Raw genomic sequence first — 16,902 nt, 5'->3', positions numbered from 1 at the left:
ATGAGCTCGCTACTCACCAGGAGGGGTGCAGTTCTCCACAGCAGCGTGGACGAATGCTGACCGACGCTTAGTGGGCATGGGCAGTGCCATCTTCTGCTCTTTATGCTTGGCCAAAGCTGCCTGTACGGCTTCCGTGTGGATATCTGAGACAGACAGAGAGAGGATGAATATTATAGTATGGACATTTCAGAGAATTACAAAGCATATTCAATTTACAGTAAGTACCAGGAGGGGCTATGAGGAGAGAGTAGCAGTGCATTCACTGAGACAATGCTATCAAAGTTCCATCTGCATTATCAGACTTGTGTTTAGATCACCAATCAAGATTGCTCAGAGTGGGGAAAGTCTGAGATAAAGCAGCATTGAGAAAGTCATTTTAAACCATTAAACATAACAAATTGTTTCATACTGTATATGTCCTTTTATGACCGATACCATTAAAATGCACTCTACATCTTTACGCTCATAAAAATGCAATACATGTGACATTTTATAACTATATTATAACCGTTACCCATTATTGTTTTCTGTCGCATGCGGATACAAGCGAGATCGGTGTTGCTTCTCATTCTCATATTCTTACGACATATTCTCATGATTTATTTAACTGTAACTGCCGAACCTGTTAAAATCCACCGTTACATAACACAGCTATCATTACCTTAGAAATTGAAAATATCTCGAATGCACGTTAATGCATGTTAAATTTCTTCATTTTAAGCTTTAGGTTCTATTCTAATCGTAAAATAGGAAATAGAACGATTTAAATAATTAGTCATTTGTGCAATCGTATCGGACCTTCAGCGTATCACCGGTGAAACCATGGCAACCAGGAATTCAAGATAGAAATGTTTACTGGGGAAAACAGAGTGACTCCTGGGGCTCAGGCAAAATGTAGCTGCTACAGCGTAATGATCAAGGCTAAGATGAGTGTATCGCTGGTACCTGATCTGTAACGGTCATCGCGGGCCCCCCCGCTGCGGTGTGAGCGGTGATGCCGCGGTGGGGCCGAGGGTCCTGCGTCTGGACTGGGAGAGGAGTCAACACCAGGGCCAGGAGCCAAGTGGATACTCTTTAGGCCTGGATCCACATCTACACACATTAACACCACACACTTAGTCTTAGAACACAGGCTATCTACTGTAAGAGACACAAATCGCTAAATTATAGTGCTTTTTTTCTTCACAGAGACATGAACGCCATGAAATACACAGAGTAGGTGTGGTGTGAGAAACAAGAGGTGAAGCTTCAAAGGCTTAAAATGGCAGCTTTGAAAGCATGACATTTAATTATGTGTGTAACGATTTTTACTTTATGGATCATAAAAGTAAATGCTGTAAGATTTTCTGAACCATATTAACATTCTGTGCCAATTTTTTATTCCCTTCTGGTAACTGTTAGCCAGCTGGGTACAAATAAATGTACAGACTTCTTGTGGGAACGAGTCAGTGTAACTGGGAGAACGAGAAATGAAGCGACAGTAAAAAACTGACCCAAGCACAGTGAGTTCATCTCTCTCACTTCCTCCTCATGATGTGCCATGTGCTGATGCAGGTACAGACAGCAAGTGTTAACATAATGGTTTAAATCACTCGACGGGTAATTTTTTGTCATTTGATCGCTCTATTCTGTAAGTCATTATAATTAAAGAGTACACACAGGAGTCATGAGTACTTATGAAAACAAGATTTTGTCACAATAAACAGACCTGTTGGACAAGTCTGTGCATGCCTTCAACATGCAGTCTAATCTTCTACCACTAGAGGGCAGGCAAAAGCTGTGTGTGTGTGTGTGTGTGCTTTATACAGTTTCCACCAAAAATGCAATAGTCTTTTAGCCTGAAGGAACCTGTTTAACTTCAACAAAACATATTTGTGAGACTGCAAACAAATTACTATTTCTATAAATCACTTAATAGCACACAATCACAATATCAGTGTGTGTACAAAAGGCAGCAAAAGCATTGAAACTATGATAAAAAGGACTGCTTTATTTATTCATTTTACACTTCCTGTCTGAACAACGTAATGCGTCAGGCCTAAATGAGTTTTTCAGATGCAGTTGATCAGCCGAGACGTGATTGTCGTCTCAAGTTTGTTTCATGCTTTTAAGACGATCGCTTCTCTTCTCGCGCTGTTTCATATGAGCCTGCTCAAATATTTCCATAACACAAGTTTGTTCTAGTTGTTGACATCATGTTCTCCATGGCAAGTTATACGGTAAAGTTTCTATAAGAACAGACAATAGGCATTTTATCACGGTAATCTAGGATTGTGTAGAAAACTGGCTCGCATAAACAGAAACAAAAACACTGAGCTTGACCTGTTTGTTTTTGTTTTGTTTCAGGCTTAGTCAATGCTTCTATTGTAGTTGTCCTGCGAGTTTTCCTTTGCCGTCCTCATGTCCCTGAGCATGATACAAGTGGTCACACTCAGATATTAATCCAAAAACGACAGTTGTCGTTGTCACATTTTTGTCTTTTGCGATGTGCAATTTATATCTGTGTTGGCAAACCCAAGTCAAAATGTGTACTGTATGAAGTCAACTGTTCATCACATCAAATCAAACAGTGTTGTTTATGTGGTTCCGGTAATTAAACATGAACAACTAGGAACGATCTTGAATCCTGGAGCTGTGTGTATTTCTTTAGGACATAATTTGGTAATAAGTACAAAAAGCATCAGCTGTGGCTCACACTTTGAAGGCTGAAAAGCATATTAGAAGTGATTTGGATGAAACATCCAATTTGATTTATGTAATTAATTATACATTCACTAATCTCTAGTTAACTCATAGTATGTGATGATTTAGGCATGCAGATGCCTAATAAATTTTGGAAGCATGGCCTACCTCGGGGTAAAGCATGGCCTGCCTCGGGGTAAAGCATGGCCTGCCTCGGGGTAAAGCATGGCCTGCCTCGGGGTAAAGCTTGGACTGTCTCTGGGTAAAGCATGGCCTGCCTCGGAGTAATGCGGGGAAGACTGTAATAAAGTTTTTGCTGAACTATTTCTTAAAACCAGTCTAAAACTGGAGCCGCCTTTCCACAGGCCTAATGTATGACTCACATGGAAAGAGAGAGAGAGAGAGTGTGTGTGTGTGTGTGTGTGTGTGTGTGTGTGTGTGTGTGTGTGTGTGTGTGTGTGTGTGTGTGTGTGAGAGAGAGAGAGAGAGAGCGAGAGAGAGAAAGAGCGCATGAGAGAGAGAGAGAGAGAGAGAGAGAGAGAGAGAGAGAGAGAGAGAGAGAATGCACTTGGGACAAAACTGACTTCAATAAACAAAGAGGTTCAGAGATTCAGAGAGAGAGAAAGGGTGAGTGGAAGGGGGCAGTAGGGGGGGTTATAACCTCTTACTTTGGGTATGTGGTATGTACGGGGCCAGCAGCTTAGCTCTTTTCTTCTCATAGCCCTTTTGCGTGATATCACCTGTGAACAAAAAAACGACAACAACAGAGAACAGAGTGAGTGCAGAGAAAAGAAAAGTCCGATAAAAATGTGAGGATGATGTAAGTCAGTGTCATCACTCTGCTGTACAGATCAGCAATACCATGTAGAATATCAACACTGTCAACTAGTCAGTTACAATACACACATATTACTCAGAGCAACAAACAAATGACTGGACAGACATCAAAATCTTTTTAATGTCTCCTCTTCAAGCTTTAATCATTTCTTTTTTAATTTAATTCATTAGGTAAAGTCACTGCAGTCCTTCACAATATGCATACGATAGTGTGTGTGTGTGTGTGTGTGTGTGTGTGTGTGTTCAGGGTGGGCTGAGGCAAATAATTATAGTTCTTGGTTTAATAAAACCTTGTTGCCATTCACACACTCTCACACACACAGTCACACAACCTCTCTCTCTCACACACACTCAATACCCACTCTCTTCATCCCTTTCACACACACACACACACACACACACACCTCACAACTCTCTCATACACACAAAACCTTGACCAGTGCTCCAAATCTCACTGCCATTACTCAGGCTAAAGTACACTGTTGTAGTTTCCCAAAGCACACACAAGCACACACCCAGCCTAGTGAAGTGTCTCACACTCACAAAAAATAAACTGCAGGACCCCCACCACTCTGTGTTCAACACACACACCCCTCCCTTCCCTTGCCTCACACATGTACATACACAGGGTACAACAACAATAACAGACTACAGGCAACGAGAAGCCTGCAGAGTGTTGCTCGTGCATACACACACACACACACCCATTCTTGTCTGTGGGAAACCACATGACTAGATAAGGCACCATAGGAACTGCTCCGTCTCACAGGACGTACCGGTGTACTCATCTTTTCCAGAGCGAGTGATAAGCAGAACCCATGCGGCCATGTTTGTTTTGGGCATTGACTCCCAGAGAAAAGGCCAACGCGGGCCTCAAAATGAACTCGGCAAACAAAAGAACTGAAAGGCGGAGCTGAAGAAGAGCCAAGGGAGCCCGTTGAGCTGCACTAGAGATTTATTCAGGGAGAAAAAGGGAAAGAAAAGAAGGGTGAAATCAAGAGGAAAAAAAAAACAACTCTGGCTCTCTTTTTTAGCACAGAGAGATGGCTAGCATTGAGCTGAAATTCACGCCTAGTTAGCCTGAGAAGGTGGACTAGAAATACTGCAGCTACCTCCTGCTATCATAGCCCTTTCCTGCTTTCACACACACTCACACACACACACACACACACACTGTCACACAATCTCTCACTCCACTCCTTTTACACTCAGCCAATAAAGTTTTATTGGTATGAGCAACAATGAACTGCCTAAACTCTCTCAAGTAACACAGAAGTGCTAATAGGCTAAGTAGCAAATCAGCATTAAAAAGTGTGCTTTCACACACACACACACACACACACACACACACACACGACTCACCCTGCTGTATCAAATCACAAGCTCCTGTGCATGTGTACGTGGTAGCACAACTAGCTAATTTATCAGAGTCTAACAGAATGGAGTCTAAAAATAATTGCTAGATGAATTCAGTTACGGTTAAAGTCTGTGAATATCAAGTAAGCGAGGTGATATGAACTCAAACTCAAACACTGTCCTGTTCTATAATGCTCCCCCAAAGCCACGCCCTGGAGCTAGGAACAAAGCTTTCTGAATGGAGAGGCTGAATGATTGACAGGCACACAGAGACGCCTCCTTGTCCCGATCCGGCGGATTTCAGGGGTTCATTTCTCCCCCAAACTCTTGCTTTTAAACCCAGAGGCATCACAGAGAGCAGTATTTAAAGCACAAATGTTAACAGCTGCAGAAATGTAAAGAAAACATGACTAAATTTTACTAACTAAAAATCTCATCATTTCACTGACGGCAACTTTAATGTGACTCGGGATTATTCAATGAACTGGAACAGAGGAATATGATGAATGCTTAAGTTTCAAACACACACAGACAAGCACATCAAAAAGCTCAAAGCCAAACACAAACACATATTCCAACACACACTTCAATACATCCAGACACTCAATAACACACACACACACACACACACACACACACAAACCTCTCAGAAAATCAAAAAAAAAAAGAAAGACTCAAGCATGGATGAGACAGGCAAATAAATAAACCAACAGTTTGACACACAATACACTTTGCAGACACAAAGACAACACACACACAAAAAAAAAAAAACATGCAAATTAACAAAAAAAAACAAGGTCACACACAAAAATCCAAACAGAAGGGGCTGAGTGAAGGGTTTGTATATGGTTTGTGTGACTCTTTGCAGTTGTGTGTTTGTACAGTGTGTGAGAGACTGTGCTACAGGGGGGTCTGATGTAATGTAAGACTAAGATCTCACGCGCGCACACACAGACACACACACACACACACACACACACACACACAGAGTAGAGCCTGTGTTCAAACAACGACAACAACAAGAATTCAGTACGCACACACTGGCAGTGCTCCATCAGCACTGAGGCACCTTTGTGTCCCAGAACTCTCTCTCTCTCTCTGAGACAGAGACACACACACACACACAGTCTCTCACACTTCCTCTAAGGCAACAGCAGAGCACCTGTCTGACACTGTGCAGAACGACTATAGGAGTAACTGTGAATTCCTAGGATTTGTAATATCATTTTGGTTAATGTAAAGCTGTGTGTGTATGTGTGTGTGTGTGTGAGAGAGACAGAGAGAGAGAGAGTGAGAGAGAGAGAGAGAGAGAGAGAGAGAGAGAGAGAGAGAGAGAGAGAGAGAGAGAGAGAGAGAGAGAGAGAGTGTTTGTGGACAGGATATGACTGGTCCCCCGCCCTGCACTGCCTGCCAAAATCAGCCCCAGTGTATTCATGAGGAGGAATGTGCTGATTGGACGATGGCCTGAGCCAACTGGCCAGCATGAACGCAGCATTGGCCAAATTTGAGAACTAGCCTCAACATATATACACACACACACACACACACACACGGCTCAGAGCCAAGAGCAACATGCCTTGACACTCACTTATGTCTGTGTGGACCTGTGTGTGAGGACATTATCTGTGTCACTGTGCATTTAATGTGCATCTGTGTTTGTGTGTGTGTGTGTGTGTGTGTTGGGGGTGTGGATGATGGATAGGATCAAACACACAAACCCCCAACACACAAACACACACTCAGTAGCAGAGGAAAAGATAAGCTGGTCAGGCTTCCTGCCTCTTCGGGGCTCAGGGTGACTGGAAAAACCCGAGCATGAGGAGGAAGTAAACGCGTGGTGCTCACACATGCAAACACACGAGCAAGAGACTGAAGAAGGCCGAAAAAAAGACTTGATTTAAAGATATAGACTCTGCTTTCACATCATTTCTATTTTAAATCCAGGGGCAATCGAAACCTAGAAGCTTGATGTCATCGCTCCAGTCTTTGTCACGTGATGTTCTCTTGCAGTCGCCGTATCGAGTACCAAATTTTTTGTCATAGCTAAATGTGATGTGTTACCTAGCAACCAGAAAGGACAAAGGTGTCTGCCCTGAAGACTTCCCCCACGATGGAAACTTACACTTTGATACCAAAGACTGACACTGGAGACTCATTACTTCATTAAATACTATATAACCAAAGTTTTCCAACTCTTTATCATCAGTCCTGGGTTATGAGGAGCGTCTGTGATACGACAGTTTCCAGAAAAACAAGAATCAGAATGAAAGCAGAAATGCAACTAACTATGTCATTTGAATTATAGCTCTAAAGCTATAATTCAATAATAAAAGCTGCTGTTATAGAAATGAATCAGCACCAATCAGAACAGAGAATATAAAACACCATAAACACTACTACAGACTACGACTGTACAACAGGACGCTAATATATCCACAATGTCGTTAATTATTCATCTCACAGGGATGTGCTTTTAATTTTAAAATGAAAAATAAATCTTAAAACTGTAATGTCAAGAAAAATCAATCATTTGAAAGTGTTTAAGGTCAAAAATCTATTTTAGTTTTAAATGCAAAATATAAATACTAAACGCAAGCTTTTTTAGATTTTGCATTTAAAGACAAGTGTTTTTATACAGAGATTTTTTTTTTTAAATCATATTTTAAAGTAAGTTTTCTAGACATTAAATAATAATAAGCGGTGTTTGCTTTTACAAGCATCTTAATATTTGAATGTATTTTTTTTAGACAATAAATAAATGATCAGCTTTTTGCAGGTTTTCTTTCCTGGTAGTTTGAGAGCAAACCTTTACAAGCTGATACACGCTAAGCTTTGCTGAAAAGTCTCCATTCATCTTGATATAATCTTGTCATATTGCCCAGACCTGCTACTTCATATACGTAGGTGACGAATGTACAGTATATAGGATATATGATTGAACCCGACATGTCTTTGTCTCCTTCTGCTTCAGAACTACTTACACACTACACTCTCTAAACATTCAGTGTGTGTGTGTGTGTGTGTGTGTGTGTGTGTGTGTGCGTGTGCGCGCACGAGATAAAGCATCTACATCCGATGGCAAACTAAAATGTAGCTGGTCCAGCATTAATGACCTTCATCACTGATGTCTCTGACTTTATTTCTCTCTCGGACACACACACACACAGACACACACAGTCTGTTTCTATCAACACAATCTCTCTGGCTTTGTCTATTGAGGCCGTCCACATTCACTCCAAAGTGAAATCGATTTGCGCACATCCCACTTTCCAGGACTGCAATCCCAGAGCAGCCGTTTGCTAAATTCCCTGCGGTGGGATTTGGGACAGAAACAGACACGCCAAATTTAGAAAGCTGAAAGTCCAAAAAAAGCAGAGCAGAGCCTGGATCCCAGCACCCACCCACACAGCCACGGCCTGGAAGAGCTGCTGCAGTGTGTGACAGGAGAAACACAGGAGTGGAGTATCCACCGCTGCTGAAGACAACGTGATGAGCAGTTCAGAGAGCATCCAGAGAGAACAGGACAGGCTCTCTATATACAGCACGGCCGCACCGCTTTTAAAAAAAGTAGCGAGTAGAGCTGTGGATTTGAACACGTTCTGCAGTCAGAAACACACCTCATGCTCAACACCGATTGTTTTCAGTGTGTCACGAATGTGTCGCAAAGCCACATTATCCATGTTCTCGTATTCAGTGGGTGCGTTTTATTAGTGGAAAGTTCGGCGAAAGTTCTACGGCTTAAAAATCTAAATAACGTTGATGAAATAAACCGTATCGAGTGGGTCCATGGAATTTACTTTCCATTTAAAGGAGTCAAATCTTCCATACAAACAAAAACAAGTCAATAAATCACTAACCAGATGCAAACACGGACGTGCAAATTAGGCAGATTAATCATTGTTTAAAACTGAGCTCCAAAATAACAGCAAATTTCTATACAAACTGTTATATATAAAGCCACAGTTCCGTATAGACCACAAACCGTGTTGAGGAGCCAGAGCATATTTCTGTTGGGTGTGGAATACAAAAATATTTTGGGGAAAAATTGGACCAAAAAAAAAAATGCAGCAGTAGTAAATCTGATAATATATTAGTATTGAATTAGCATTATTATTATTATTATTATTATTATTATTATTATTGTTTTAAGAGGTTTATGGATTACGTGGTCAGTTCCTAGTTGAGCTCAACAGTGAACTCGAGTGATGTAGCTGACGTTGAGCATTTGTGCAAGTTCAGGAGTTCTAAATAATTATGCTATGTTCTGCAAGTTGTTTCTGTTGTTTCTTTTTTCTAGAGGCACAGTGGCAGAAGTCACACCCACGTCTGGTTGCACGACAGATATGTTGATGTTCCTCTCTTTGTAGAGAGGAAATTGTGAATGAATTGATGCCTTTATCCAAAGCAAATTACACGGATGAACGATGAACTGAGGTTTAAGGGCCTTGCTCAGGGTCCCAGTATGGGCGGTTTGTGGTGGACCGGGGATTGAGCTCACAACCTTCAGATCAGTAGTCTGACACCTTAACCATAGATATAGTTTTGTATCAGATGAAGTCAGACAAAACACATACAGCATTTTTATTGTTAGTATAATACATTTCCAGTAACTGTACGTTTTTTTTTCCCTCTCTCTCTCTTTCTCTCCATTTCTCTTCTTGTACTCTGTGCTTGCTGCTCTGAATGAATCACCACGTCAATGAATCATTACAGACTGCTGAATCATTGATGTTTCAGAGAAATATCAAAAGTACGTCGTCTTCCGCAAACTTGAAAGGTAAACAAACAGCCGAGATGTGTTTTGTGTCCAAAATCAGACTAATGTCCCTAGCAAGTAATGAAATTCTGTCACGTCAATCTTTTGTATAAATATTTCCCTCACACCAGTTTCTGGTTCTTCTTTATCCAGACTTGTTGAGATAAGTCAGCAGACGGAGTTGCGTACGGATATGAATGATATAAATGAACAAAACACTGCAGTGTAGCTTAACGCCGTGACGTTACAGAGGCCTCCATCCTGCAAAACCAGAATCATTCTTCGATTCGGATCTTTCTCCTGAAATTCGGCCCAATTTGGATTTACATTTCCAAATACAATATATATAAAATATAATATAATATAATATAATATAAATATAATAACTTGTCACACCTAAAACACAAACTCTAAATCTTATACTGTATTCCTAAGCTACATTTTCCCCATAGCTCCAGGATAAAGGTAAAAAATAAATAAAGGCGAACAGGCGTCTAACATGTCTGGGCTGATCAGATACATTTAGTGCAAGAAATCCTTCAGTTTTTATTGTTAAATGTTGTTAAAAGAACATTAAGATTGTATTTTTCTTTGCAGGAGAAGTGGATGGACCAATACATGCCATTAAGTGCCTTAAATACGTTTAAAATAAAAAACTAAATCTTTACTAACACACTAATAAACTTTACTACACCCAAATGTGGCTGCTGAGAAAAAAATAAATCTGCCATACAGAGATTAGAAAAGCTGGTAACAGCCCTCACACTGCATTCTCACACACCCCTGAACACACACCTGCGCCTGAGGTAATAACACAGCTGTCAGAAATGAGGAGATCCCGTTACAGTTAGCTTCCTTTGACCGACACACTGCCTGCTTATCTGACTGCTGCTTCACTCATTTAGTGGCATGTTTAAGATATACACCTCCTGGCTCTACCCTCAGCATGCACACCAACACACACGCAGGAAATAAAACACACAGTACGGCTTATCAGCAATGTGCAGTCAGTGCACATTTAGCACAGAGGCTCAACATGAGGAAGTAGCTGCTGTGGTTGCTGTTTTGCCCACCTGGGAACCTGGCACTAACGTCACATCCTGCCTGCTCTCTGAACAAACCAACCACAATGACGCACAATGTAGACAGACTTCTCAGAGCTGTAACTCACGCTGAAATATTCTTCAAAGTTAATAATTAGTTGTTACTCCTTTACTGTGTTTTTAATCACTTATTGAGATCTGCATGATGTTCTCTGAGAAGGAGAAACACTGGGATGCACAGGCACGTGGGCCATGTCCCCATCAGGGCAACACAAATATATAAAAGCCATGCTTTCTTCACTGAAACTGACATATACAGAGACAACAACCACTTCACTAGAATGGAAAAGCACAAAGGCCACGCCTCCTTCAATAAAACAAACAGGTACACAGGCCACGCCTCCTTCAATAAAACAAACAGGTACACAGGCCACGCCTCCTTCAATAAAACAAACAGGTACACAGGCCACGCCTCCTTCAATAAAACAAACAGGTACACAGGCCACGCCTCCTTCAATAAAACAAACAGGTACACAGGCCACGCCTCCTTCAATAAAACAAACAGGTACACAGGCCACGCCTCCTTCAATAAAACAAACAGGTACACAGGCCACGCCTCCTTCAATAAAACAAACAGGTACACAGGCCACGCCTCCTTCAATAAAACAAACAGGTACACAGGCCACGCCTCCTTCAATAAAACTAACAGGTACACAGGCCACGCCTCCTTCAATAAAACAAACAGGTACACAGGCCACGCCTCCTTCAATAAAACAAACAGGTACACAGGCCACGCCTCCTTCAATAAAACAAACAGGTACACAGGCCACGCCTCCTTCAATAAAACTAACAGGTACACAGGCCACGCCTCCTTCAATAAAACTAACAGGTACACAGGCCACGCCTCCTTCAATAAAACTAACAGGTACACAGGCCACGCCTCCTTCAATAAAACTAACAGGTACACAGGCCACGCCTCCTTCAATAAAACTAACAGGTACACAGGCCACGCCTCCTTCAATAAAACTAACAGGTACACAGGCCACGCCTCTTTTCACTGGAATTAACAAACTTTTCCCTGATTCAAACTTTTACACCACTGAATTATTTTATGTTAACAATGTTGTAATGAGTAACATCAATCACAGGCCTGGCCAGAGTCCAAAGTGAACCAATAATATATTAGCTTCGAGAACAACATCTAAAAATTATCTCTCTCTATTTCTCTCTGTCTCCCTCTCCCTGTGTCTCTGTCTCCCTCTCTCTCTGTGTGTCACTGTGTCTCTCTCTCTCTGTCTCCCTCTCTCTCTGTGTGTCACTGTGTCTCTCTCTCTCTCTCTCTCTCTCTGTGTGTCGCTCTCTCTCTCTCTCTCTCTCTCTCTCTCTCTCTGTGTGTCGCTCTCTCTCTCTCTCTCTCTCTCTCTCTCTCTCTCTCTCTCTCTCTCTGTGTCCCTGTCTCTCTCTCTCTGTGTCGCTGTCTCTCTCTCTCTCTCTCTCTCTGTGTCGCTGTCTCTCTCTCTCTCTCTCTCTGTGTCGCTGTCTCTCTCTCTCTCTCTCTCTCTGTGTCGCTGTCTCTCTCTCTCTCTCTGTGTCGCTGTCTCTCTCTCTCTCTCTGTGTCGCTGTCTCTCTCTCTCTCTCTGTGTCGCTGTCTCTCTCTCTCTCTGTGTCGCTGTCTCTCTCTCTCTCTCTCTGTGTCGCTGTCTCTCTCTCTCTCTCTCTGTGTCGCTGTCTCTCTCTCTCTCTGTGTCGCTGTCTCTCTCTCTCTCTCTGTGTCGCTGTCTCTCTCTCTCTCTCTCTGTGTCGCTGTCTCTCTCTCTCTCTCTCTGTGTCGCTGTCTCTCTCTCTCTCTCTCTCTCTGTGTCGCTGTCTCTCGCTGTCTCTCTCTCTCTCTGTGTCGCTGTCTCTCTCTCTCTCTGTGTCGCTGTCTCTCTCTCTCTCTGTGTCGCTGTCTCTCTCTCTCTCTGTGTCGCTGTCTCTCTCTCTCTCTGTGTCGCTGTCTCTCTCTCTCTCTGTGTCGCTGTCTCTCTCTCTCTCTGTGTCGCTGTCTCTCTCTCTCTCTGTGTCGCTGTCTCTCTCTCTCTCTGTGTCGCTGTCTCTCTCTCTCTGTGTCGCTGTCTCTCTCTCTCTCTGTGTCGCTGTCTCTCTCTCTCTCTGTGTCGCTGTCTCTCTCTCTCTGTGTCGCTGTCTCTCTCTCTCTGTGTCGCTGTCTCTCTCTCTCTGTGTCGCTGTCTCTCTCTCTCTGTGTCGCTGTCTCTCTCTCTCTCTCTGTCGCTGTCTCTCTCTCTCTCTCTCTGTGTCGCTGTCTCTCTCTCTCTCTCTGTGTCGCTGTCTCTCTCTCTCTCTCTGTGTCGCTGTCTCTCTCTCTCTGTGTCGCTGTCTCTCTCTCTCTCTCTCTCTCTCTCTGTGTCGCTGTCTCTCTCTCTCTCTCTCTCTGTGTCTGTCTCTCTCTCTCTGTCTCTCTCTCTCTGTGTCTGTCTCTCTCTCTCTCTCTCTGTGTCTGTCTCTCTCTCTCTCTCTCTGTGTCTGTCTCTCTCTCTCTCTCTCTCTCTGTGTCTGTCTCTCTCTCTCTCTCTCTCTCTCTGTGTCTGTCTCTCTCTCTCTCTCTCTCTCTCTCTCTCTCTGTGTCTGTCTCTCTCTCTCTCTCTCTCTCTCTCTCTGTGTCTGTCTCTCTCTCTCTCTGTCTCTCTCTGTGTCTCTGTCTCTGTGTGTGTCTGTGAGTGTCTCTCACCATCTCTTGCTATCTCTCACTATCTCTACTTCTCTTTCTCTTTCTTGCTATCTCTCTCTCTCTCTCTCTCTCCTTCTCTCTCTCAAACACAGTCACAATCTAATACTTAGTAATCCTGGATTACACAGAACTGAAGGGTTAAGAGGCTTTAAGATGGCAGCACTGTGGCTACTATGCTTTTTTTCCCCCCACTGAGTAAGAAAGAGATTTCGTGCATTTTGCTTTTGAAACATGGCAACTACAAAAAGGACACAAAGCTGCTTCTTTTCTAACACGAGCACTGTGAAAAAGTGCTCTGGGTTTTTCTTAACATGCTAAACTGGTAGGTAGAAAAGTGGAATTATATACGGAAGAGACGCACTGACTCACAGAGTCCCACGAGAAAGAGCCACGAGGCTGGCGTCAGACTCTGGGTGGTATTTTTAGTTCCTGCAGCAGATTGCTACTTTACAAAGAATTAACAGAAGCTGCTAAAACAGTGTTTAGAAGAATAATTACAGAGGCTTAGGAATAAAAGGTGCATAACTTTACTTCTATGGCCAAAGTTACTATAGTCGTGTAGCACTACTATCCTGAAACCGCTCCACAGACAGAGCCCAGAACACCACGTTACCATGTCGTGCACCACAACCAATCACCAGAAATGTCAAGGTGTTGAAATCCGATCTATAGATTGAAGCAGAAACGAGGTGGAAGGTTTTAGGGAAGCTGTCTGACTTGCATTTCTGCAAAGAAACAAAGAAGTGTCACTGCAGCACTAGAGGTGATGCAAGAATGAAGGAATCTGAAATCACTCCTGTGTGTCTGCCGGCACAAATTCTGCAAACGATGAGAGCCCAGGAAATTTTGACAGAAATTAGGGATTAGGGATTATGATGGCTGGCTTTACGTGAGCCACTCCTACGGACTGCAAGTGACTGATCCATAAAAAGAAAGAAAGAAAGAAATGCAGAGATGCAGCACAAGAGTGTAGAGGAGGACAAAGTGTGAGGGTGACAGATTTTAGCATAGTGAAGCTTTGACAACATACACTCCGAGTTAAACTCCAGTCAGTCTATATACACCATCAGTGTGTCCAGCTTTTCTTACCATGTATGCAAACTGTCTCTTATTTCCAGATATCATGAGGACTTGTTTTACTGTGCTGGTCTTTGTCAGTGTTTCTGAAGCGGGATCATTTCAAATATTCCTTACACAGGGCTTTATTTTCCTGCCAGGCTGCCAGAAGGTAATGTGTGTGTGATGTGCACATAAATATAAGCTTAAAAACAAACAGAACCAGGCACAAAAGGCAGCACAGCAAATACTTACCTGCTTCAAATCATATGCTTGAATGATAAAACGGTGTAAAACTAACACGAGTGGAAAAGACGGTTCAGTCTGTCACTGCCTATACTTGATGATTGAGATCTGTAATAGTTTTCAATAGCACGTATATAAAATGAGACCAGGTGACGAAATGACAGACAGACAAGCGGCAAGACGGTCAGAAAGAGACTTAATCTGATGTAGTACATGAAGTAAGGGATAATCCTATGGCATCTGGAGCTGTTCAGCAGGTGAACCGTGTCCAGCAGGCAAGAGATAATACTCACAGTCTGCTGTCTATAAATTGTCCTTCTGCCAGCTACACACACACACACACACACACACACACACACCAGCTTAAGTAGCTGTTAAGAAGAAATTTATGAAAGTCTGTTTCTACATCACTGAATTCTCAAATCTGTTTGGTCAGAAGGTATTGATTAATTTTCTGTAAAAGTGTGGCTCCGATTGCTTAGTCTAAGGATAATTGCCAAAAAAATTATTATGGGAAAAAAGTAGTATAATTAATTAACTTCTTCCATATAAATGTATGCAATGAGCCTCCAGGGTTAGCGTTTTTTAACACTCAGTACTAAAGACTTTTTGGCTTTATGTCTTGATTTCTCAGCAACATCACCTTCTGAATTAATGAGAACAAATAAAAGGCATAAATCACTTTGCAGAACATGACCATCTACTTTAAGAAGGCAATAATAATAATCCTCATTCTGTTCAGATGCAGGACAGCCGGTAATTAATCACTTTCGATATATAAGAGCATGTCGTATTGTCATTTGCTCCATGGTAACAGTGTTCTGCTTACCGGCGAGTCATTGTTGATCTTAGGACAGGATTGTACAGTTTATCTAGGTGTATATTACAATCTGTTTATGATTATTATACGGTCAGATAATTCACATGTCCACATGGTACAGGAGTCTTCACACACTGCCAAAACTAGTCTCCATGGCATTAGTCTAAAAACAAACATTCATGAGCTAGTCAGTGAATTAAGGCTTAAGGCTTCAACCAGCACAAAGACTTTTTTCGGCAGAACCAAAACTATTCAAGCTTAACAGATTATCTTAGAATATAAGAGATGTGGCTCCACACACAACACGTGAAAAAGCAGCTGGATGAAGCAAAAAAAAAAAAAAAGACAGACTCAGGACGTGGTGAAGAATTGGAAACGGACGCGTGTACAGAGATTAGTGGGTGTGAGCAAATTGGTGAAGGTGTGACAGACCGGAAGCTGGAAAGTTCAGACAACCGTCAGATATAAGACATGGGAACTGACGTCGCATGTAAATACACTGCACATCCGTTTTACTTTGGGTGTGACCGATGACACAAAGCTCTGCATGTGTACAGAGAGCTTTTATAATGCATGAGTAACGGCATGCTAACAGAAACCCAATACATGTAGACAGAGAATGTAGTAACTTCAAATCTAGTTTATCTTGGCAGTTGTAAGGCGCTATAATTACACAAGATTACTGTGTATAATTTCTATTATCTGCTGGTTTTTAATAATATTTTTATATTCTGAATGCATGTCAGGTACATGTATAATTACATGGATTAATGAGTATGATGTCTTTGTTGGAGCAATAAAAGGCAGCTTGCTATAATGCTAAGTGTCCATACTGCCTTTATACACTGGGGAAAAAAACAAAAAACCTTATCACCATAACAGACACGTTTCACAAAGTAACGGGTTTAAGTTAACACTCCGTGAACTGATCACGCTCACTCTGCATCATTCAATCTAGCGATTAAAAACGGACTTAAATTATGTTTAGTATAAGCAATGAAATCACGTTTTGTTTAGAAACTTTTTTGTAAACTATATGTAATATTTTTTCTTAAATCTGGCTGCCTATATATTCCCTTTTTGCCAGTGTACCTGTACCAGTAAGCTCCAGATTCACAGTGCTTTATGGTATATAAACTATTATGAAGGTAACTACATAGCTATTAATAAGAGCCTATGAAGTCATGGTGTTAGCTAAGTGCTGGATTTTTATTAATAGCTATGCTAAATTCACTATTTCCTGCTTAGTAAGTCTCAAGAGAATAGTAATATCTCTGGTTTATAGGAAAGTAAATACTCTCACCTAGTTACACACATGTTGGTGTTAGCATGGTGTTAGAGAGAGAAAGAGAGAGAGAGCCCAAGATGTATATTTTA

The 16,902-nt window shown here is 41.9% G+C and overlaps 1 protein-coding gene across 1 annotated transcript in view; it reads right to left on the bottom strand.

Annotated features, from left to right (window-relative positions):
• Positions 1-16,902, bottom strand: part of dip2ba (disco-interacting protein 2 homolog Ba) — a 55,649-nt gene that overhangs the window by 18,138 nt on the left and 20,609 nt on the right. The window contains exons 2-4 of the mRNA XM_060894991.1: positions 3,351-3,422; positions 946-1,092; positions 18-143 (exon numbers count right to left, since the gene is read on the bottom strand). Coding sequence (XP_060750974.1) covers positions 18-143; positions 946-1,092; positions 3,351-3,422 — 345 coding nt within the window. The remainder of the gene's footprint in view (positions 1-17; positions 144-945; positions 1,093-3,350; positions 3,423-16,902) is intronic.

The sequence above is a fragment of the Tachysurus vachellii genome, chromosome 19, assembly GCF_030014155.1.
Source record: "Tachysurus vachellii isolate PV-2020 chromosome 19, HZAU_Pvac_v1, whole genome shotgun sequence".
Classification (NCBI taxonomy): Eukaryota; Metazoa; Chordata; class Actinopteri; order Siluriformes; family Bagridae; genus Tachysurus; species Tachysurus vachellii.
This window is presented reverse-complemented; position numbering and strand designations above follow the sequence as displayed.